This window comes from Phoenix dactylifera, unplaced genomic scaffold (assembly GCF_009389715.1).
Source record: "Phoenix dactylifera cultivar Barhee BC4 unplaced genomic scaffold, palm_55x_up_171113_PBpolish2nd_filt_p 000963F, whole genome shotgun sequence".
Lineage (NCBI taxonomy): Eukaryota > Viridiplantae > Streptophyta > Magnoliopsida > Arecales > Arecaceae > Phoenix > Phoenix dactylifera.
Genome location: NW_024068321.1, coordinates 115,067 through 138,225, shown reverse-complemented (window position 1 = coordinate 138,225; position 23,159 = coordinate 115,067). Strand labels below are relative to the sequence as shown.

Genomic DNA, 23,159 nt, shown 5'->3' with positions numbered 1-23,159 from the left:
AAAGAGCTGGGCTATAGAGGGCTAACATATAAATACAAATATCTATATCTATATTTATTTTATGTGACAAATACAAATACAGATATAAATATTAGCTAGATGCAAAAAATTATATCCGTATTTGATTTAAACGTATATGGATACAAATTGGATTCTAAAGGTGTACATATAAATACGGATACAAGTTGGATAATTAAACTTTATGACTACATAATCAAAAAAAGGATATTATTTCGTGGATGATAAATCAAATAAATAGAACGCTAATAAGATTATAAATAGAATTGAATATTTGGATAATAGTTGTCTATTTATATCTATATTTAGATATAGATATGGATGTAGATATTAGTCCGAAAGAAAAATGTTTTTAAATTTGAATATCAAAATGAATTTGCACGAATATTAGGCTGTCGACTTTTATCGCTATACGGTTGGCTCCGCTTCTTCTAATTGACACACTCTTCCGTTGAAGTTTTGACGTTTGTTGTGAGGCTAAGGATTTAAATTTATTTAAATCTAATTATAAATATTATGATTGATCTGTGGCCGGTCTAAATGAATTCGTATAGTAATTTTTTCTAGTTTATATAGGTTATGGGCCGGATTTGTTGGCTTGTTGGAATATATTATTTGAATTTTTTGATTTTGGATAGGTACGAAGATCTATCGAACTAGAACGAAACATACACCTGTGCACGGGTCTTCACGGATAGTCTTCCGTCGATTGAATTCCCGTGGGAGTCGGATCCTCCGTCGTGATCGAGATCCCAACAGATTCACCCCGGCATTCCGAGATAGATCCTGATGAATCCACTCAGGCATCTCTCCTTCCAGAGCCGCCCTCCCTTCTCTCACCGTTGGAGACCTCCCGGAAGGGATGAGGGCATTGCTCTAGATCTTAGGTAATCTGATCTTTCCATCCTCTCCGCTCTCTCTTTTTGCTTCTGATCTGATCTGATCTGTTTCGGCTCCTTTTGACCGCAATCAGTCCATCTCCTTGATGTGAAACCGCAAATCCTTGGCCTTCTTTCTAAGTTCCCGTAGGAGAAACCCTATGTGGAGCTCCGCAAACATGTTAGGAGGGTTTTGTTGAAGATGAGATGGAGGTGGCCTGATGAATGGAAAGAAAGGATAGCTTGAGGGTAGGTTCTTTTTTATGAGGTTAGAAAAAAGTTTGAGGAAGAGAGTAACGGCAAACAGATCAGAGGGTGTAGTTCTGCTGGGACATTGGAACATGATGCAGTTTTGTTTTTCTCTGACCTCCAAATTTTTTCCAAGCCAAATGTTCTTTGAATAATTACTTCAATGATGTTGTTTTCACCAACTATTTAACTTTCAGATTTCCCAAAATTTAAGATATGTATTTGGAAGTTTGGACGTTAGTCCTCTCTATTACGATGCCCTAAAAGAATGCAACTATGATCCCAAGTCTCTCAATTTGCTTCTGCAGGGGTGGGAAGAGAGAGTGACGCAGTCGATTAAATATCCCCATCTCCTTCCAAGTTTGATTTTTCATCTTGGCCAACATGATAGTGGACCTTTGTACCCATATCATGACATGATTTATGATCTATGATTTATGACAATCACTAATTAGTGTTTGTTTTCTATCAGGATTTGGCTGCAAAATGATGACATGGTTTATTTTGAAGATTTACTTGGATTGGGAGGTTTGGAAATAAAAAATAAAGGTCAAAAGCAAAAGGTACAGTTCTGATATTTTATGACATTCAATATATGAAACGCTTTCTATGAACTAAAAACCATCTGCCGTTTGAAGTATGTCCATTTGACTTTTAGACTTATATGTTGAGTCTTAGAAGCTGTACATCATAATTTGTCTATGGTTTCTTTTGATAATGAATGAATTTTAGTCATGATAATTTTTTGTTCCTACGATGCAAACTCCTAGATAAGTTGATTTCCATGGATCACTTGCCCATGATTTGACAAAGTGAATTAAAATAAAAGAAAAAATTCTAGGTAGCCACTTAAAGAATGCACCAGCTGGAAGTGTATGCAAATGTTATCATGAAATAAAAGAAATTTCTCATCAGATAGAAGATTAAAATTTCTTTGAGCAATCCTGATTGCTGGATGGTCCCATTTATATCATCCTTTTCAGAACAAAAAGAATTCAAGTACCTTATCTTGATGGATCATCTCCATGTGATTGGGATGAGATAGACGCCTCCTAGCTGGGGCACAGATTGAACTGGTGTTTCTCTAGGCAGCCACCAATCTGCAGCAATTCCTTAAATTTCCATGCTTATTGGCTTGGTGGTGAAGAGGCGAACAGAAGTGTGCTTGCTTGCTATCTTGTTCTATATCACAGACTAGGATCTCTTGTTAGCTCCGTCTGATGTCATGTATTAGAGGATTAATGTGGCTACAGTCTAATAACTATGCTGTATATAATGTAGGCTTTCCAATTTTAGAGTGAGCTACTTGGTCGTAAATCATTCCCTAGGAACCTCAATCTCCATTTCCTAGGCATTATTTCTCTCACCGTTTAAAAAATTCTTGTAAAAGCCCAGGCCTCACCATCCCCGCAGAAAAACTTGCCAGATTTGCACATGCATCATGTGGAAGACTCTAGTAATTCGGTAATTCAAAGAAACTTATATATGACTTATTTATTGCATATTTTAAAGGACAAAACAGGAAATATAAGGAGGGCAGAGCTTGGACTCACAAGGAAATAGTCTTTTGTACAGTCTAAATCATTGTCACTCTCTTTGGTCAGGGAATATAGCAACAAAGAAATAATTCATGGCTCTTATGATGTTTGTATTCATTCAAAATTGTGATCTGCAAAATGACAAAGATTCTAGGAACATAATTTTGTTTGAATATTTTTGTTTTACTTACCAAAGATTGTTCTATTGTTTGAAAGTAGATCCACTTGAAGGTTCCTTATGCTTTTAATATTTCAAAGCATTCTTCTCATCTATTCATCTTCCAAAACCTCCAACGTTCTTTTTTTTACATTTTATATCAATTATTTGATTGTGAAGAAGTCCACTAAGTGAAAATAAGGAACATGTTAATCTAGTTAATGATTGTCCTTGATTATATAGGTTACCTGAGATATCTCAAGAAAATCTTTTATATGGGGCACATATTGCAAGTGTTGAGTAACTTGATCATGATCCTACGGTATAATGACCCCATTGAATCTATTGTTGCACCTCCTCTTGCGCTCAAAGTTGTGAAGAGACATATGGAAGTGTCTCCATTACACATTAAAAATTTGAAGATCCTACTGACTACTTGTCATGGTCAATAACAGTGTATAAATCACAACTTCCTTGATCTGTGTTCAAAAAGAAAACAAAAAATACACTCTTGTCTCATCTTCTTTGGTATACAATGTTTGACCCTTCAATCGTCATGTCATGGAATCAAATTATTCATTTTTGTTATGTTAAGTTTATTATTTTGATCTTTTATTCTTGTTTAGGCATGCCTTTTGGAAATTTTCACCAGGTGATAGATTCTTATATAATATATAAAAGATATAATAATATACCGATGTTTATTGATATTCATAGATTCAATGGATAATATAGTACCCTTAGCTGATACGGCAAAATATGCTGTCCACATATGAAGAAATTAATATTAAATAGCACATCCAGCACTTGTGTCTTAGTACCCATATCCATCATGGTCTAAAGGTTTTTGTTTGTGCCTTTTAGCAAAAGAAGACTCAATATCATTTGTTTTTCAGTGTTCATAAAAGGTAGAGGTGGTGTATTATTTTTGCTACAAATTTGAGAGACGAACAATCATCAAGAGAGGGGAAAGACAATGATTTGATAGACGACAATTATTCTACTTTCTAGGAACAGAATAGTGTTTGCCTTTTCCATATTTTCTTGCTAGGCTGCTGGTTGCACTGGATTAAACCAGTTCCATGCTTTTGATTTCCTGATCCCCAGCTTTTGTTTTCAGAGGAGTACAAAGTTTTGGTTGCAACATTCATTTCTTCAAGATGTGCTGCTTCATGCAAATAAAGCATTTTAGGGAGCCTAAGAAAAAGTGGGGAGAGGGAAGAGAGTCTGACCTGTTGTTCACAGATTTGATAATTGACTCAGTCATATTGCAGGCCACAGGAAGAGTAGGTGACCACCTCGCTGCCGGAGATAGAGGCTTGAAAAATGGCACATTGATCATCCAAACCTCTAACTTGCTAGAGACATTCAACAACCAAGTAATCCTTTTTGACTTTGAGGAGCTGGATTTTGTGTTGTGAGACTCTTGCTTGAGGTTGACACTGAAACTAGAATGTCCCATAGTTTTTTTTTCCCGGAAGTCTAGAGTCTTGACAGTATCTTTCTCTTTTTTTCTTTTTTTTTTTCTCTCTCTTTTTTGGAAGTGTATGGAGGAGGAAGGACTCCTCCCCTGTTCCTTTATTTGCTTACCTGGGTGTGTAAAGAATGATATATTTACATTAAGTCTGCCAGTCCACGCCTGGTCACATCACCAACTTTTTATGAGAGTCATTTCAGTGAGCATTACACAATCCTATTGTCTCGTGGGATGTAACACTGCCATGCAGAATGGGATTAAAAAAACTTTATAGTCCATTCATGTTGCCTAGTTGTTTCGTGTCTCCCGCCTTCTTCTAAAATCCGTTGTCCCAGGTCTCCTGCCTGCCTTACAAACCCATTCGCTTTGCCATCTCTTCTGAAACCTTTTGAGCCGAAGTAAGGCAGTTTTCATACTAATCAGCTTCCTATTTGTTTGATGAGTGCTGCGGCCAGTTTAGCGAATGAAATACTCCTCGTTGAAGAGGTTCAACCTTTGAAAAGAAAGATCATCTTCTTGAAAACTTCTTTGTATGAGTAAGCTTCAAATCTGAATATTCTTCCATTACACTCCTTCCATATACTCCAACATTTTGTAGATATTAAAGCATCAATTGCTGGAATCATGTCCTTGTTTGCCACCCTTTTCCTCCATACATGCTAGAGGTCGTTTAAACTTCTTGGCATGGGCTGAGTTTGTACCTTGGAATACCTGGCTCCAGATTGTTTGCGAATAGCTGCATTGTTCTAGCACATGATCTGTTGATTCCTCGTGATCTCTACATAAATTACAGTAGTTGTTAACAACTAAACCTTGTTTTATTGGATTGTTAGCTGTGAGCACCTTGTTGTTGAAGTATAGCCAATTGAATATTTTTACCTTTTCCTAGATAAGTACTTTCCATATGATGCTTCCAAAAAAGGATTTAACCTCACCGCTCATAAGGAAGCTGTAGCATTGTTTTACCGAGAAGTTGTTGGTCCGACTCCACTTCCATGTTCTTTTATCATTTCCATCTGTGAGTTGTACTTGCCTTAAAGGGGAGAAAAGGGCCTGATATTCTAATGTTGCCTCGTAAGTGAATGGAGTTCTGAAATTTGCTATCTAGTTCCTCGATTTCATGAAGCTGTCAATGCTAATGTCCTCCATCGTGCCATGTTTCTTTCCAAATGAGGTTAGCTGACCATTCCTTACTTCTGGAGTTGAGCATTGCTGGAATAGTTCTGAAACTTGAATAAGATATTTCTCCAGAACAGTGAGGCTATTCTTAAAAGATGGCTTGAGGGATAAAGAGGATCTTTGCTATTGTAATATATCTTTTGAATCAGTTTTTGCCTGGGTTCGTGCGATTCAATGAAGATCTTCGATCACCATTTTAGTAATAAGAAGCTTTGTTTAAGCATTTTGAGCTCTGCAATGCCTAGGCCACCCATCTTTTTCGGTTTGCATACTTGGTCCCTGAGGATGATAGTGTTATTTTGATGATTAACAAGCAATTATCTAGAGTATGTTATAAGTTAAATCGATACTTCATTTATAAGTTTATTACTCTCAGTATATTTTGTATTAATTGATATAGATACATTTCATTGTTCATTTGAATGAATCTAACCTTGAGATGCAGCAAAGTGTGGATTGAGTCGACCCAAAGGATGATTGGGTCGACCCCGGCACATCAAGAAAACATTTGGCACACTTCTGCAAAAATGGCAAAGATGAACAGTGAGTTGGGTCGACCCAAGGAAAGCATGAGTCGACCCAAGGATCAAGATCCTCAAAACAAGACAGAAAAATGGTTCTCTGGATTTACTGAGAGGGTCGACCCAAGAAGTAGTTGAGTCGACCCAAGCTTGAGTCGACCCAAACCCTGAGAGGGTCGACCCAAAGGCAAGACAGAACAGAAGACAGAAAAGGTTCTCTGGAAACCCTGTTAGGGTCGACCCAAGAAGAAGTTGAGTCGACCCAACTGAACCTTGAGTCGACCCAAAGAAAGGTTGGGTCGACCCAAGTGAAGGAAGGCTGAATTTCAAGTTTCTGTGGATTCTGAGAGGGTCGACCCAAGGAATGTTTGAGTCGACCTAAGTGAAAGTTGGGTCGACCCAAGGACAGGTTGAGCCGACCCAAGCACGGGCAGAAGCATAACGGCTAGTTGTGCAGAAGTGCTTTTTGGACTCCCAACGGCTATAAATGGCTAGTTTCTTCAATCCAACGGTCAGAAAGGACTATTTGGAGGTTGGAGAAGTATTTAAGAGGGAGTATTCATCAGAGGAAGCAAGCTTTGGGAAAATACATCAAGTGCATTCAAGAGAGAACCCTAGCAAGGCAAGCTTCATCCAAGTGCTTCATTCAAGAATCAAAAGAAAGTGGTTGAGCAGATTCAAAGAGTCATCAAGAGCTCCATCCACCCTTGAAGAGTGAAGCATCCTTGACAAAGAAGAGAGAAGTCACATCAAGCGATAAATATTCTCTAAACTCTTCTTTGTAGATTATATTGTTATATTTGCTCATCTAGGAGTTTAAATCTTCTTCCTTTGTTTATTAGACTACTTGTAAAGGTTGGTTGGTTAGCCCGCAAAACCAACGGAATAGGTTGATTGGTAAACCCGGAAAACCAATTGTAAAGGTTCGTTGGTGAGTCCGTAAAACCAACATAGGTTGTTGGTAAGCCCGTAAAACTAACGTAGGTTGTTGGTGAACCCGTAAAACCAATTGTATAGGTTCGTTGGTGAGCCCGTAAAACCAACATAGGTTTTTGGTGAACCCGGAAAACCAAAGTGTAAAGATTTTTGGATTGTGAGCCCGGAAAACAATCCAACTGTAATCCGCGGGATTATAGTGAATTCCCAAGGGGTCGCTTGGGGAGTGGACGTAGGTGCTAAGGAGAGCACCGAACCACTATACTTCTTGTTGTTTGTATTGTGATTTGTTTAAGTTCACTAACTCATCATTTAACACAAGTAAGATAGTTAAAATTAAAAGAAACCAATTCACCCCCCCTCTTGGCTTGTCACCTTGGGCAACAAGTGGTATCAGAGCGAGGTGCTCCAATAGTACTCATTGATCTCACAATCAAGAGTTAAAGATCATGACAACCCAAGTGGGATGTTCTATGAGTGAGGGGCAATCCACAAATAGACCACCTCTATTTAATGGCACAAACTACACATACTGGAAAGCTAGGATGAGGATATTCATTCAAGCTTTAGACTATGAATTATGGTACATTGTTACTAGAGGCCCTCACTCACTCTCTCACACTATTAATGAAAAAGACTTAGCACAATTGAATGCTAATGCTATGAACATACTATATTGTGCTATCCATGAAACTGAATTTAATAAAATCTCTGCATGCTTATCTGCTAAGGAAATCTGGGATACTTTAGAAAATATTTATGACAAAATTCAGATTAGCTCACATGTGCTTCAATTACACACTAACAGTGAGCCTGCAGAAAAAGATGTTGAATCTCCCAATCCGGAAGAAAGAACAACAAATGAAGAATTCGGTGATGAAAACAAGGACCCATACCCAAACACTGAAAAATTCAAAAGCTTCCTAAAGACAAAAAAGAAGAGGAAGCAAGAAGAAAGAAAGAAAGAGATAAAAAGCAAGAAAGCCTTGACTAAGGAAGAGTCAAGCAAGAAAATGAAAGTGAGGAGCAACAATAATGATACTAGCTCCAAAGAACTACAAGAGGTAACTAACTTATGCCTTATGGCACAAGAAGATAAGGTAAAATCTGAATCTGATTTCACACCTAATGAATTTCAGGAAGAATTCTCTTATGATGAACTATTAAATGCTTTTCATGATTTGTATGGTGAATGTAGAAAATTAGCTACGAAAAATAAAAATCTTAAAAAGCTAAATCTGGAAATGTCAGAAGAAAGAAATTCTTCCGCTGAAATGAAAGACAAATTAAATTCTGAGAATGAACGCTTAAGATTAAATTCGGAAGAATTGATTCAGAAAAATCAGAATTTAATTAAAGAAAATCAAAACTTAAGTGAAGAAGTTAACCAATTGAAATCTTTTATTAACAAATTCACTGTAAGTTCAGAAAGATTAAAAACGATGTTTGAAAGCCAACATGCTGTTTTTGATAAATCAAGACTTGGCTGGATTCCTTTGCTCAATAATAAACCCCTAAAGAAAAAGGTTATCAATTCGCCAAGCAAACCATCAAATAAGATAACTTATTTCAAACATAAAAAGATTGGGCATAAAAACTTTACCTATGGTTCTAATACGAATAAATCAAATGGTAAAGTTATTACGATTAAACAGATTTGGATTCCAAAAGGAACCATATGCACTAACCCTCAAGGACCCAAGCAAGCTTGGGTACCCAAAATGAAAATATGAGGGTGTAGATGTAGGTGTGCCAAGCTACCCATGGAATAAATGAAATTTTCATACAAATGGGTGCGTTGACACATAATTAAAGATAAGTCTCAATTTATTCATTAAATCTAGTATAAGGTTTAACATTCTACTTCATGTATTGAAATTATCTTTTTATGAAATTACGATACTCTCTGCATCAAAGTTTTTAAATGCCTCATATGTTAAATCTTATCTCAACGATTTTAGCATGAAACTTTCTAGTGCTTGCATCATGATAAGAAAACAATGAATGGATATATATATAACCTTCTTCTTCAAGTTTACAAAATCTAAATTCCCTCTCTAGTATAAACACTTGATGCTGATTTCATACCTTCATGTTAAAACTTTATTGAGCATAATACTTATGAAATCTTATTTCATTATTTGTGAAGGTATGAGTATAATTTATCATTATATCACTCATTCCTTATGTGATTATTTGAAATATATTATGATTTACTCTATAAGTCGCATGTATGCATCATATGTTTCAATCATAAATGATTAATGTGTCGTGATCATAATGGAAATTCTACTAAAAAGTTTTATAACAATGGATTGTTTTTTTCTTTATAAGTAATTCTCAAGACTATTCTAAAAATCTAAGATTAATAAATCTGATCTTTAAAGTGTTTCATTTAGTATAATTATTGTATCCTTGATTGAATGATTAATATCCTTACATAAAATTATCTCAAATTCTACTGATTAATGTTAACACGTCATGTTTAATCTGAGCATAAAAATATTCTAAAAGTATGAATATTAATTCCTTTGAACCATCTCCCATAAGTCAAATGTAAAATCTTAATTAATCTAAAAGAAAATTGCCTATCTCTCTGAAACAAGATTATTTGTATTGAAAGCTGAATCATAACCAGAATTTTGATAGAAACAACTATTTAAGATAATTTGATTAAAACTTAACTGGTATATCTTATTGATAATTATCTTAAGCAAATAGAATCTAAGCTAAATTGCTTCTGAAAATAAGAAATTGGTTTGACTTTGATAAATCTTCCTATTGCCTCACATGGGTGTCCTTGAACCATATTATTTAATAAAATTATCTCTTTAGTTCAAGTGACTTGTGCTTGCTTATATTTAGGCAATCTCTTGAGTAGAGTGACTCAAATTCAATCATTGTCATATCTTATGTCAAGTCATATAGTTATGAAATATGTTGTATGAATATTCTTGTATCTTGGACAACCTAATGGCTTGCCTTCAAGAAAGGAAAAAAATTCTACTAATGATGCAGGATCTATAAGCAAGAAATGAGAGATTTCAACTTGAAGGACACCTCCACGTAAGGTACAATAAACATTCATATGCAGACAAAAGAGAGAACTTTCTTCAGCCAAAAGTTTATACATGAGAAGTCTATTAAGTATTTGACTTAAAGAATGCAGAATGAATCGGTAATTTCATATATCTCTCTTATAAATCAGTTGAGCAAAGTCATATTGTGGCATGATTAAAGTCCTTAATTACTAATTTCTTGATATCATGTCTACATATATTTTGACTAACTTATGCTTTTGAAATTTGTTTCATGGTTTGCCTAAATTGAAATATACTCTTGCGTGTATAATGCATAACCATGAAATACACAAGTGTATGCCTCAAATCTCTAATTCAGAACAACTTGTGATAAGCTATGAATTATTGGGCATAATGAAATGCTGTTTACATGATATATATTTATATGCAGCATATTAGATTATTTTTTTTATTATTCTGCTCTTTTATGTAATTTCTTGAAAATAACAAAAAGAGAGAGATATAAAGAAAAAGAAAATGAACATTGTTCGGGAGAAGTAAAAGCTAAGTAAATACTTTAATCTTAAGAAAAAGCAGAGCAAGCATAATATATTCAGCATATTTGTGAGACTTGTGTGAGCATTCTTTTGGAAGGGATAAAATTCGTAATTTATTATATTTAAATAGGGAGAGTTTGGAGTGAATATCTTGTTGTTAAAAAAAACGGTTTAACCTTTCTATTTTGCTCATCATAGGGATGGTGCCAATGGGGAGGCTAGTGATAGTACCCGGCACTATTTGACCCAACTATTCGGTGTAGGGCATATTAGGGACGGCACAAGAGGGAGGCTAGTGGTAGTACCTCGTGCCCCTTCCAACTCCACCGGATAGGGAGCAAATAGAGTATAGAGCATAGAAAAGTAAAACCAAAAGAAATGAAGATTAGAATATTCACTGAGTGGTTAAAGGAAGAAATTCAAAAATGAGGAAATGAATGACAAGATAAATGAAAGTATATAAAAGCTTGTGAAAAGCCAAATGAAGTTTCGATCACTTGAAAACACACCTTAAGGATAAAAGCTTAAACTTAATTTAAAAATGCTTCTATCGTTGCATTTTTGTAACTTTCATTATATACTTCAATGATTGCATCATTTTGGGAAATAACTCAATATGATTTCTAGATGAAAACTACGGTTTAAGAAAAATAGAATTACTTTGGATACCTTGGTTGTTTGCTCCGATACGCATCTGAAACATATCATTTTTTATCCTATAAGTGTACTGAAATTGGTCTAAATGATGTGTTTTTCAATGATCTTGATTGCAAATAAATGGTTCTAAACATATGATATTATTTTGATATTAAAAAGATTTATGGTGCTTCATATATACATTGCCAAAAAAAAAAAAAAAACTATGACTAAGAAATTAATATTTTGAATATACACTCCTACATAATTAAATGCTTCTATCATTAAAAAGAAAAGCTATTTTTAAGAAGAGAGTTAATGATCCTAAAGCTTAGAATATTTCAACTCACTTCAATAATTCTTATAGGAAAGAAAATGTAATTACTTTTGAAAGAAATTTGAGCTTCAAAAGAATTATTTTCTGATTAATATTTTCATACATATTAAAAAAAATAAGAGAAAATATAATTTATTCTTGAAAGATTAAAAAGAGTGATTGCTATAAATTTTGAAAAATTCTAGATCACTCTACATTCTTGATATTATAGAAGAGCAAAAAAAGGTTTGAAAGAAAATGCATCTTTTGAGGGGGAGCTTTAAATACTCAATCTCTTTATTGAAAATTATCTTCAAACTCTAAACTCTCAAATGGAATGATTAATTAAGGGGGAGAAAGAAAATTTCAGAGTGAGAGATCATATAGAACTTAATCGTATAAATTCGCATCTAAAGATGAGACAAAGAATACTAAATGTAAAGTGGTATTAAACTTTGTGCTTCATTGAATATCTTTTGAAAGTTGGATTTCCATCTGTATTCATCGGTAAATCATTTATTTCTGAAAATTTAATTGAAAAGGATTCCATCTGTCTTAGTTTTGAAAATTTATCTTGGAATCTACTTATGAGTTCTTATTGGCTTGCACTTTGGTGTTTCAATCCTGAGCCAATTCATTTTAATTGATTTTGATGCTATGATCTTTAAAGGAGTAAAAGAAAAGTTTTTAAGAGAGCTCTAAAAGAACTTTCAAAGCCTTGAATTTTATGTATCCTACACTGCATAAATTCATGTTTTGGTATATATGCCCCAATACTTTTATATCATGAAAGAACTTTGAAGTCATTAAGAATTAAGGATTCAACATAATCTTATATTTTTCGAGTATATAAGTTTTGATCTTTATTTGCTCTTATACTATACTCTGAAAATTAATTAGATTGCTCTCATCTTGCTATATACTTAATATATATATATATAAAGGTGTTGAATTTTCATTCGTGCCTTCTTTGAGTATTATTCTTGATACTCCTTGAAATAACTTGAAAAGGATTCCATCTACACTTGATTTGAAAAATATCTTTGGAATCTACATTTAGAGATCTCTTTTGGCTCACATCTTAAATGTCTCATTTCTAAAACCAAACACATAGAAATAAGATATCATTTTATTAGGGATCATGTACAAAATGGAAACATATGTATTGAGCATATATGTACGGAAAAACAATTAGCTGACATATTCACAAAACCCTTGAGTGAAGATAGAGTCTGCACGCTAAGGAGGAAATTAGGCATATGTGATCCTTTTTATTGAAGAGATATAAAAGGGAGCAAGCAGTCTCATGATACATTCCTCCCATTTCTAAAAATCCATGAAACATGAGTCAAACTTGTCATCTATAGATTTCTTACTCATGTATCATTGTCCCAGAAAGAATTTGTACGGATTGGAAGCAAGGAAAATTTTAGAAGCGAAAAGGAAGAGAAAGAAAAAAATTTCTGAACTTGGGTCGACCCAACCCAGAATAGGGTCGACCCAACGTTGAGTCGACCCAAGAAAATTCTTGAGTCGACCCAACGTCGGGACCCCACTGTTAAAAGGGGGACCCGTGAGCTATCTAGGGCACTGTTTACCCTTTGTCCTCTTCCGAAAACCCTATTCTCCACTCTCAAATCTTCTCCAATCATCTCCAAACAGTAGATTACTTCAATATCTTGGAGAAATGGGACCTAAGAGAGCCGTAGCCAAGCGATCCGGGAGAGTCTCACGATCTTGTTTAGAGCCTAGGATATGTATCTAGTTCTCATTTGTATTTTGTGTTGATCATGTATTTTGAACCTTGATTGAGGAACATTGTATTTGCTTTTGTTTTTGGCATGATTGTACTAAAATGTTCCTATTTTGATCAATGAAGTTTGAATGGTTGTTATTGTGTCTTTTCCCATGTACCTATTTGATGATAACAAAAAGGGGGAGAAGTAAAGAAAGAGTAATAGGGGAGAAGTAAAGATAGAGTAAATAGAGTAACAAAAAGGGGGAGAAGTAAAGAAAGAGTAATAGGGGAGAAGTAAAGATAGAGTAATAAGAGGAGAAGTAAAGAAAGAAAGAGAAATAATTTGTAAAACAAATTGAAAATCATATAGGAAAGCATATACATCCAAGGGGGAGCAATTTGCAACAATGAAAATGATCAAGTCAAAAATTTATATCAAATTTCAGAATTTGGCACATATAATTTCAGAATTTGGCACGCACCTTTCACACCTCGATACATAACCTGAAACTCATGTTTTATCTCAAATTTTTGGAGTTTCATCTTTAATGAATTATAAATGAAAGGGGGAGTAATTCAAAAAGTCAAATTGGCAACATTTGAATGATATAGGGGGAGACTTCACTCTTATATATGAAAAGCTGAAATTCAGCAAGTTAAGCCCTTTCAAAAACTGATTTTAAAATAAGTATCAAAAGGTTCATACTCTTTATTTTGTAATCATCAAAAAGGAGGAGATTGAGGATGATAGTGTTATTTTGATGATTAACAAGCAATTATCTAGAGTATGTTATAAGTTAAATCGATACTTCATTTATAAGTTTATTACTCTCAGTATATTTTGTATTAATTGATATAGATACATTTCATTGTTCATTTGAATGAATCTAACCTTGAGATGCAGCAAAGTGTGGATTGAGTCGACCCAAAGGATGATTGGGTCGACCCCGGCACATCAAGAAAACATTTGGCACACTTCTGCAAAAATGGCAAAGATGAACAGTGAGTTGGGTCGACCCAAGGAAAGCATGAGTCGATCCAAGGATCAAGATCCTCAAAACAAGACAGAAAAATGGTTCTCTGGATTTACTGAGAGGGTCGACCCAAGAAGTAGTTGAGTCGACCCAAGCTTGAGTCGACCCAAACCCTGAGAGGGTCGACCCAAAGGCAAGACAGAACAGAAGACAGAAAAGGTTCTCTGGAAACCCTGTTAGGGTCGACCCAAGAAGAAGTTGAGTCGACCCAACTGAACCTTGAGTCGACCCAAAGAAAGGTTGGGTCGACCCAAGTGAAGGAAGGCTGAATTTCAAGTTTCTGTGGATTCTGAGAGGGTCGACCCAAGGAATGTTTGAGTCGACCCAAGTGAAAGTTGGGTCGACCCAAGGACAGGTTGAGCCGACCCAAGCACGGGCAGAAGCATAACGGCTAGTTGTGCAGAAGTGCTTTTTGGACTCCCAACGGCTATAAACGGCTAGTTTCTTCAATCCAACGGTCAGAAAGGACTATTTGGAGGTTGGAGAAGTATTTAAGAGGGAGTATTCATCAGAGGAAGCAAGCTTTGGGAAAATACATCAAGTGCATTCAAGAGAGAACCCTAGCAAGGCAAGCTTCATCCAAGTGCTTCATTCAAGAATCAAAAGAAAGTGGTTGAGCAGATTCAAAGAGTCATCAAGAGCTCCATCCACCCTTGAAGAGTGAAGCATCCTTGACAAAGAAGAGAGAAGTCACATCAAGCGATAAATATTCTCTAAACTCTTCTTTGTAGATTATATTGTTATATTTGCTCATCTAGGAGTTTAAATCTTCTTCCTTTGTTTATTAGACTACTTGTAAAGGTTGGTTGGTTAGCCCGCAAAACCAACGGAATAGGTTGATTGGTAAACCCGGAAAACCAATTGTAAAGGTTCGTTGGTGAGCCCGTAAAACCAACATAGGTTGTTGGTAAGCCCGTAAAACTAACGTAGGTTGTTGGTGAACCCGTAAAACCAATTGTATAGGTTCGTTGGTGAGCCCGTAAAACCAACATAGGTTTTTGGTGAACCCGGAAAACCAAAGTGTAAAGGTTTTTGGATTGTGAGCCCGGAAAACAATCCAACTGTAATCCGCGGGATTATAGTGAATTTCCAAGGGGTCGCTTGGGGAATGGACGTAGGTACTAAGGAGAGCACCGAACCACTATACTTCTTGTTGTTTGTATTGTGATTTGTTTAAGTTCACTAACTCATCATTTAACACAAGTAAGATAGTTAAAATTAAAAGAAACCAATTCACCCCCCCCTCTTGGCTTGTCACCTTGGGCAACAAGTGGTATCAGAGCGAGGTGCTCCAATTGTACTCATTGATCTCACAATCAAGAGTTAAAGATCATGACAACCCAAGTGGGATGTTCTATGAGTGGGGCAATCCACAAATAGACCACCTCTATTTAATGGCACAAACTACACATACTGGAAAGCTAGGATGAGGATATTCATTCAAGCTTTAGACTATGAATTATGGTACATTGTTACTAGAGGCCCTCACTCACTCTCTCACACTATTAATGAAAAAGACTTAGCACAATTGAATGCTAATGCTATGAACATACTATATTGTGCTATCCATGAAACTGAATTTAATAAAATCTCTGCATGCTTATCTGCTAAGGAAATCTGGGATACTTTAGAAAATATTTATGACAAAATTCAGATTAGCTCACATGTGCTTCAATTACACACTAACAGTGAGCCTGCAGAAAAAGATGTTGAATCTCCCAATCCGGAAGAAAGAACAACAAATGAAGAATTCGGTGATGAAAACAAGGACCCATACCCAAACACTGAAAAATTCAAAAGCTTCCTAAAGACAAAAAAGAAGAGGAAGCAAGAAGAAAGAAAGAAAGAGATAAAAAGCAAGAAAGCCTTGACCAAGGAAGAGTCAAGCAAGAAAATGAAAGTGAGGAGCAATAATAATGATACTAGCTCCAAAGAACTACAAGAGGTAACTAACTTATGCCTTATGGCACAAGAAGATAAGGTAAAATCTGAATCTGATTTCACACCTAATGAATTTCAGGAAGAATTCTCTTATGATGAACTATTAAATGCTTTTCATGATTTGTATGGTGAATGTAGAAAATTAGCTACGAAAAATAAAAATCTTAAAAAGCTAAATCTGGAAATGTCAGAAGAAAGAAATTCTTCCGCTGAAATGAAGGACAAATTAAATTCTGAGAATGAACGCTTAAGATTAAATTCGGAAGAATTGATTCAGAAAAATCAGAATTTAATTAAAGAAAATCAAAACTTAAGTGAAGAAGTTAACCAATTGAAATCTTTTATTAACAAATTCACTGTAAGTTCAGAAAGATTAAAAACGATGTTTGAAAGCCAACATGCTGTTTTCGATAAATCAAGACTTGGCTGGATTCCTTTGCTCAATAATAAACCCCTAAAGAAAAAGGTTATCAATTCGCCAAGCAAACCATCAAATAAGATAACTTATTTCAAACATAAAAAGATTGGGCATAAAAACTTTACCTATGGTTCTAATACGAATAAATCAAATGGTAAAGTTATTACGATTAAACAGATTTGGATTCCAAAAGGAACCATATGCACTAACCCTCAAGGACCCAAGCAAGCTTGGGTACCCAAAATGAAAATATGAGGGTGTAGATGTAGGTGTGCCAAGCTACCCATGGAATAAATGAAATTTTCATACAAATGGGTGCGTTGACACATAATTAAAGATAAGTCTCAATTTATTCATTAAATCTAGTATAAGGTTTAACATTCTACTTCATGTATTGAAATTATCTTTTTATGAAATTACGATGCTCTCTGCATCAAAGTTTTTAAATGCCTCATATGTTAAATCTTATCTCAACGATTTTAGCATGAAACTTTCTAGTGCTTGCATCATGATAAGAAAACAATGAATGGATATATATATATAACCTTCTTCTTCAAGTTTACAAAATCTAAATTCCCTCTCTAGTATAAACACTTGATGCTGATTTCATACCTTCATGTTAAAACTTTATTGAGCATAATACTTATGAAATCTTATTTCATTATTTGTGAAGGTATGAGTATAATTTATCATTATATCACTCATTCCTTATGTGATTATTTGAAATATATTATGATTTACTCTATAAGTCGCATGTATGCATCATATGTTTCAATCATAAATGATTAATGTGTCGTGATCATAATGGAAATTCTACTAAAAAGTTTTATAACAATGGATTGTTTTTTTCTTTATAAGTAATTCTCAAGACTATTCTAAAAATCTAAGATTAATAAATCTGATCTTTAAAGTATTTCATTTAGTATAATTATTGTATCCTTGATTGAATGATTAATATCCTTACATAAAATTATCTCAAATTCTACTGATTAATGTTAACACGTCATGTTTAATCTGAGCATAAAAATATTCTAAAAGTATGAATATTAATTCCTTTGAACCATCTCCCATAAGTCAAATGTAAAATCTTAATTAATCTAAAAGAAAATTGCCTATCTCTCTGAAACAAGATTATTTGTATTGAAAGCTGAATCATAACCAGAATTTTGATAGAAACAACTATTTAAGATAATTTGATTAAAACTTAACTGGTATATCTTATTGATAATTATCTTAAGCAAATAGAATGTAAGCTAAATTGCTTCTGAAAATAAGAAATTGGTTTGACTTTGATAAATCTTTCTATTGCCTCACATGGGTGTCCTTGAACCATATTATTTAATAAAATTATCTCTTTAGTTCAAGTGACTTGTGCTTGCTTATATTTAGGCAATCTCTTGAGTAGAGTGAGTCAAATTCAATCATTGTCATATCTTATGTCAAGTCATATAGTTATGAAATATGTTGTATGAATATTCTTGTATCTTGGACAACCTAATGGCTTGCCTTCAAGAAAGGAAAAAGATTCTACTAATGATGCAGGATCTATAAGCAAGAAATGAGAGATTTCAACTTGAAGGACACCTCCACGTAAGGTACAATAAACATTCATATGCAAACAAAAGAGAGAACTTTCTTCAGCCAAAAGTTTATACATGAGAAGTCTATTAAGTATTTGACTTAAAGAATGCAGAATGAATCGGTAATTTCATATATCTCTCTTATAAATCAGTTGAGCAAAGTCATATTGTGGCATGATTAAAGTCCTTAATTACTAATTTCTTGATATCATGTCTACATATATTTTGACTAACTTATGCTTTTGAAATTTGTTTCATGGTTTGCCTAAATTGAAATATACTCTTGCGTGTATAATGCATAACCATGAAATACACAAGTGTATGCCTCAAATCTCTAATTCAGAACAACTTGTGATAAGCTATGAATTATTGGGCATAATGAAATGCTGTTTACATGATATATATTTATATGCAGCATATTAGATTATTTTTTTTATTATTCTGCTCTTTCATGTAATTACTTGAAAATAACAAAAAGAGAGAGATATAAAGAAAAAGAAAATGAACATTGTTCGGGAGAAGTAAAAGCTAAGTAAATACTTTAATCTTAAGAAAAAGCAGAGCAAGCATAATATATTCAGCATATTTGTGAGACTTGTGTGAGCATTCTTTTGGAAGGGATAAAATTCGTAATTTATTATATTTAAATAGAGAGAGTTTGGAGTGAATATCTTGTTGTTAAAGAAAACGGTTTAACCTTTCTATTTTGCTCATCATAGGGATGGTGCCAATGGGGAGGCTAGTGGTAGTACCCGGCACTATTTGACCCAACTATTCGGTGTAGGGCATATTAGGGACGGCACAAGAGGGAGGCTAGTGGTAGTACCTCGTGCCCCTTCCAACTCCACCGGATAGGGAGCAAATAGAGTATAGAGCATAGAAAAGTAAAACCAAAAGAAATGAAGATTAGAATATTCACTGAGTGGTTAAAGGAAGAAATTCAAAAATGAGGAAATGAATGACAAGATAAATGAAAGTATATAAAAAGCTTGTGAAAAGCCAAATGAAGTTTCGATCACTTGAAAACACACCTTAAGGATAAAAGCTTAAACTTAATTTAAAAATGCTTCTATCGTTGCATTTTTGTAACTTTCATTATATACTTCAATGATTGCATCATTTTGGGGAATAACTCAATATGATTTCTAGATGAAAACTACGGTTTAAGAAAAATAGAATTACTTTGGATACCTTGGTTGTTTGCTCCGATACGCATCTGAAACATATCATTTTTTATCCTATAAGTGTACTGAAATTGGTCTAAATGATGTATTTTTCAATGATCTTGATTGCAAATAAATGGTTCTAAACATATGATATTATTTTGATATTAAAAAGATTTATGGTGCTTCATATATACATTGCCAAAAAAAAAAAAAACTATGACTAAGAAATTAATATTTTGAATATACACTCCTACATAATTAAATGCTTCTATCATTAAAAAGAAAAGCTATTTTTAAGAAGAGAGTTAATGATCCTAAAGCTTAGAATATTTCAACTCTCTTCAATAATTCTTATAAGAAAGAAAATGTAATTACTTTTGAAAGAAATTTGAGCTTCAAAAGAATTATTTTCTGATTAATATTTTCATACATATTAAAAAAAATAAGAGAAAATATAATTTATTCTTGAAAGATTAAAAAGAGTGATTGCTATAAATTTTGAAAAATTCTAGATCACTCTACATTCTTGATATTATAGAAGAGCAAAAAAAGGTTTGAAAGAAAATGCATCTTTTGAGGGGGAGCTTTAAATACTCAATCTCTTTATTGAAAATTATCTTCAAACTCTAAACTCTCAAATGGAATGATTAATTAAGGGGGAGAAAGAAAATTTCAGAGTGAGAGATCATATAGAACTTAATCGTATAAATTCGCATCTAAAGATGAGACAAAGAATACTAAATGTAAAGTGGTATTAAACTTTGTGCTTCATTGAATATCTTTTGAAAGTTGGATTTCCATCTGTATTCATCGGTAAATCATTTATTTCTGAAAATTTAATTGAAAAGGATTCCATCTGTCTTAGTTTTGAAAATTTATCTTGGAATCTACTTATGAGTTCTTATTGGCTTGCACTTTGGTGTTTCAATCCTGAGCCAATTCATTTTAATTGATTTTGATGCTATGATCTTTAAAGGAGTAAAAGAAAAGTTTTTAAGAGAGCTCTAAAAGAACTTTCAAAGCCTTGAATTTTATGTATCCTACACTGCATAAATTCATGTTTTGGTATATATGCCCCAATACTTTTATATCATGAAAGAACTTTGAAGTCATTAAGAATTAAGGATTCAACATAATCTTATATTTTTCGAGTATATAAGTTTTGATCTTTATTTGCTCTTATACTATACTCTGAAAATTAATTAGATTGCTCTCATCTTGCTATATACTTAATATATATATATATATAAAGGTGTTGAATTTTCATTCGTGTCTTCTTTGAATATTATTCTTGATACTCCTTGAAATAACTTGAAAAGGATTCCATCTACACTTGATTTGAAAAATATCTTTGGAATCTACATTTAGAGATCTCTTTTGGCTCACATCTTAAATGTCTCATTTCTAAAACCAAACACATAGAAATAAGATATCATTTTATTAGGGATCATGTACAAAATGGAAACATATGTATTGAGCATATATATACGGAAAAACAATTAGCTGACATATTCACAAAACCCTTGAGTGAAGATAGAGTCTGCACGCTAAGGAGGAAATTAGGCATATGTGATCCTTTTTATTGAAGAGATATAAAAGGGAGCAAGCAGTCTCATGATACATTCCTCCCATAAATCATTTATTTCTGAAAATTTAATTGAAAAGGATTCCATCTGTCTTAGTTTTGAAAATTTATCTTGGAATCTACTTATGAGTTCTTATTGGCTTGCACTTTGGTGTTTCAATCCTGAGCCAATTCATTTTAATTGATTTTGATGCTATGATCTTTAAAGGAGTAAAAGAAAAGTTTTTAAGAGAGCTCTAAAAGAACTTTCAAAGCCTTGAATTTTATGTATCCTACACTGCATAAATTCATGTTTTGGTATATATGCCCCAATACTTTTATATCATGAAAGAACTTTGAAGTCATTAAGAATTAAGGATTCAACATAATCTTATATTTTTCGAGTATATAAGTTTTGATCTTTATTTGCTCTTATACTATACTCTGAAAATTAATTAGATTGCTCTCATCTTGCTATATACTTAATATATATATATATATAAAGGTGTTGAATTTTCATTCGTGTCTTCTTTGAATATTATTCTTGATACTCCTTGAAATAACTTGAAAAGGATTCCATCTACACTTGATTTGAAAAATATCTTTGGAATCTACATTTAGAGATCTCTTTTGGCTCACATCTTAAATGTCTCATTTCTAAAACCAAACACATAGAAATAAGATATCATTTTATTAGGGATCATGTACAAAATGGAAACATATGTATTGAGCATATATGTACGGAAAAACAATTAGCTGACATATTCACAAAACCCTTGAGTGAAGATAGAGTCTGCACGCTAAGGAGGAAATTAGGCATATGTGATCCTTTTTATTGAAGAGATATAAAAGGGAGCAAGCAGTCTCATGATACATTCCTCCCATTTCTAAAAATCCATGAAACATGAGTCAAACTTGTCATCTATAGATTTCTTACTCATGTATCATTGTCCCAGAAAGAATTTGTACGGATTGGAAGCAAGGAAAATTTTTAGAAGCGAAAAGGAAGAGAAAGAAAAAAATTTCTGAACTTGGGTCGACCCAACCCAGAATAGGGTCGACCCAACGTTGAGTCGACCCAAGAAAATTCTTGAGTCGACCCAACGTCGGGACCCCACTGTTAAAAGGGGGACCCGTGAGCTATCTAGGGCACTGTTTACCCTTTGTCCTCTTCCGAAAACCCTATTCCCCACTCTCAAATCTTCTCCAATCATCTCCAAACAGTAGATTACTTCAATATCTTGGAGAAATGGGACCCAAGAGAGCCGTAGCCAAGCGATCCGGGAGAGTCTCACGATCTTGTTTAGAGCCTAGGATATGTATCTAGTTCTCATATGTATTTTGTGTTGATCATGTATTTTGAACCTTGATTGAGGAACATTGTATTTGCTTTTGTTTTTGGCATGATTGTACTAAAATGTTCCTATTTTGATCAATGAAGTTTGAATGGTTGTTATTGTGTCTTTTCCCATGTACCTATTTGATGATAACAAAAAGGGGGAGAAGTAAAGAAAGAGTAATAGGGGAGAAGTAAAGATAGAGTAAATAGAGTAACAAAAAGGGGGAGAAGTAAAGAAAGAGTAATAGGGGAGAAGTAAAGATAGAGTAATAAGAGAAGTAAAGAAAGAAAGAGAAATAATTTGTAAAACAAATTGAAAATCATATAGGAAAGCATATACATCCAAGGGGGAGCAATTTGCAACAATGAAAATGATCAAGTCAAAAATTTATATCAAATTTCAGAATTTGGCACATATAATTTCAGAATTTGGCACGCACCTTTCACACCTCGATACATAACCTGAAACTCATGTTTTATCTCAAATTTTTGGAGTTTCATCTTTAATGAATTATAAATGAAAGGGGGAGTAATTCAAAAAGTCAAATTGGCAACATTTGAATGATATAGGGGGAGACTTCACTCTTATATATGAAAAGCTGAAATTCAGCAAGTTAAGCCCTTTCAAAAACTGATTTTAAAATAAGTATCAAAAGGTTCATACTCTTTATTTTGTAATCATCAAAAAGGGGGAGATTGAGGATGATAGTGTTATTTTGATGATTAACAAGCAATTATCTAGAGTATGTTATAAGTTAAATCGATACTTCATTTATAAGTTTATTACTCTCAGTATATTTTGTATTAATTGATATAGATACATTTCATTGTTCATTTGAATGAATCTAACCTTGAGATGTAGCAAAGTGTGGATTGAGTCGACCCAAAGGATGATTG

General features: G+C 33.7%; 1 protein-coding gene across 5 annotated transcripts in view; it reads left to right on the top strand.

Annotated features, from left to right (window-relative positions):
• Positions 1–669: 669 nt before the first annotated feature.
• Positions 670–23,159, top strand: part of LOC103698932 — a 102,103-nt gene continuing 79,613 nt past the window's right edge. For all 5 annotated transcript variants that reach the window (XR_005509372.1, XR_005509371.1, XR_005509370.1 and 2 more), the window contains exons 1-2: positions 670–905; positions 1,618–1,708. Coding sequence is in view for 2 of the 5 variants with exons in the window: in XM_039121088.1 (XP_038977016.1) it covers positions 808–905; positions 1,618–1,708 (189 nt within the window). In the remaining 3 variants the exon portion in view is untranslated. The remainder of the gene's footprint in view (positions 906–1,617; positions 1,709–23,159) is intronic.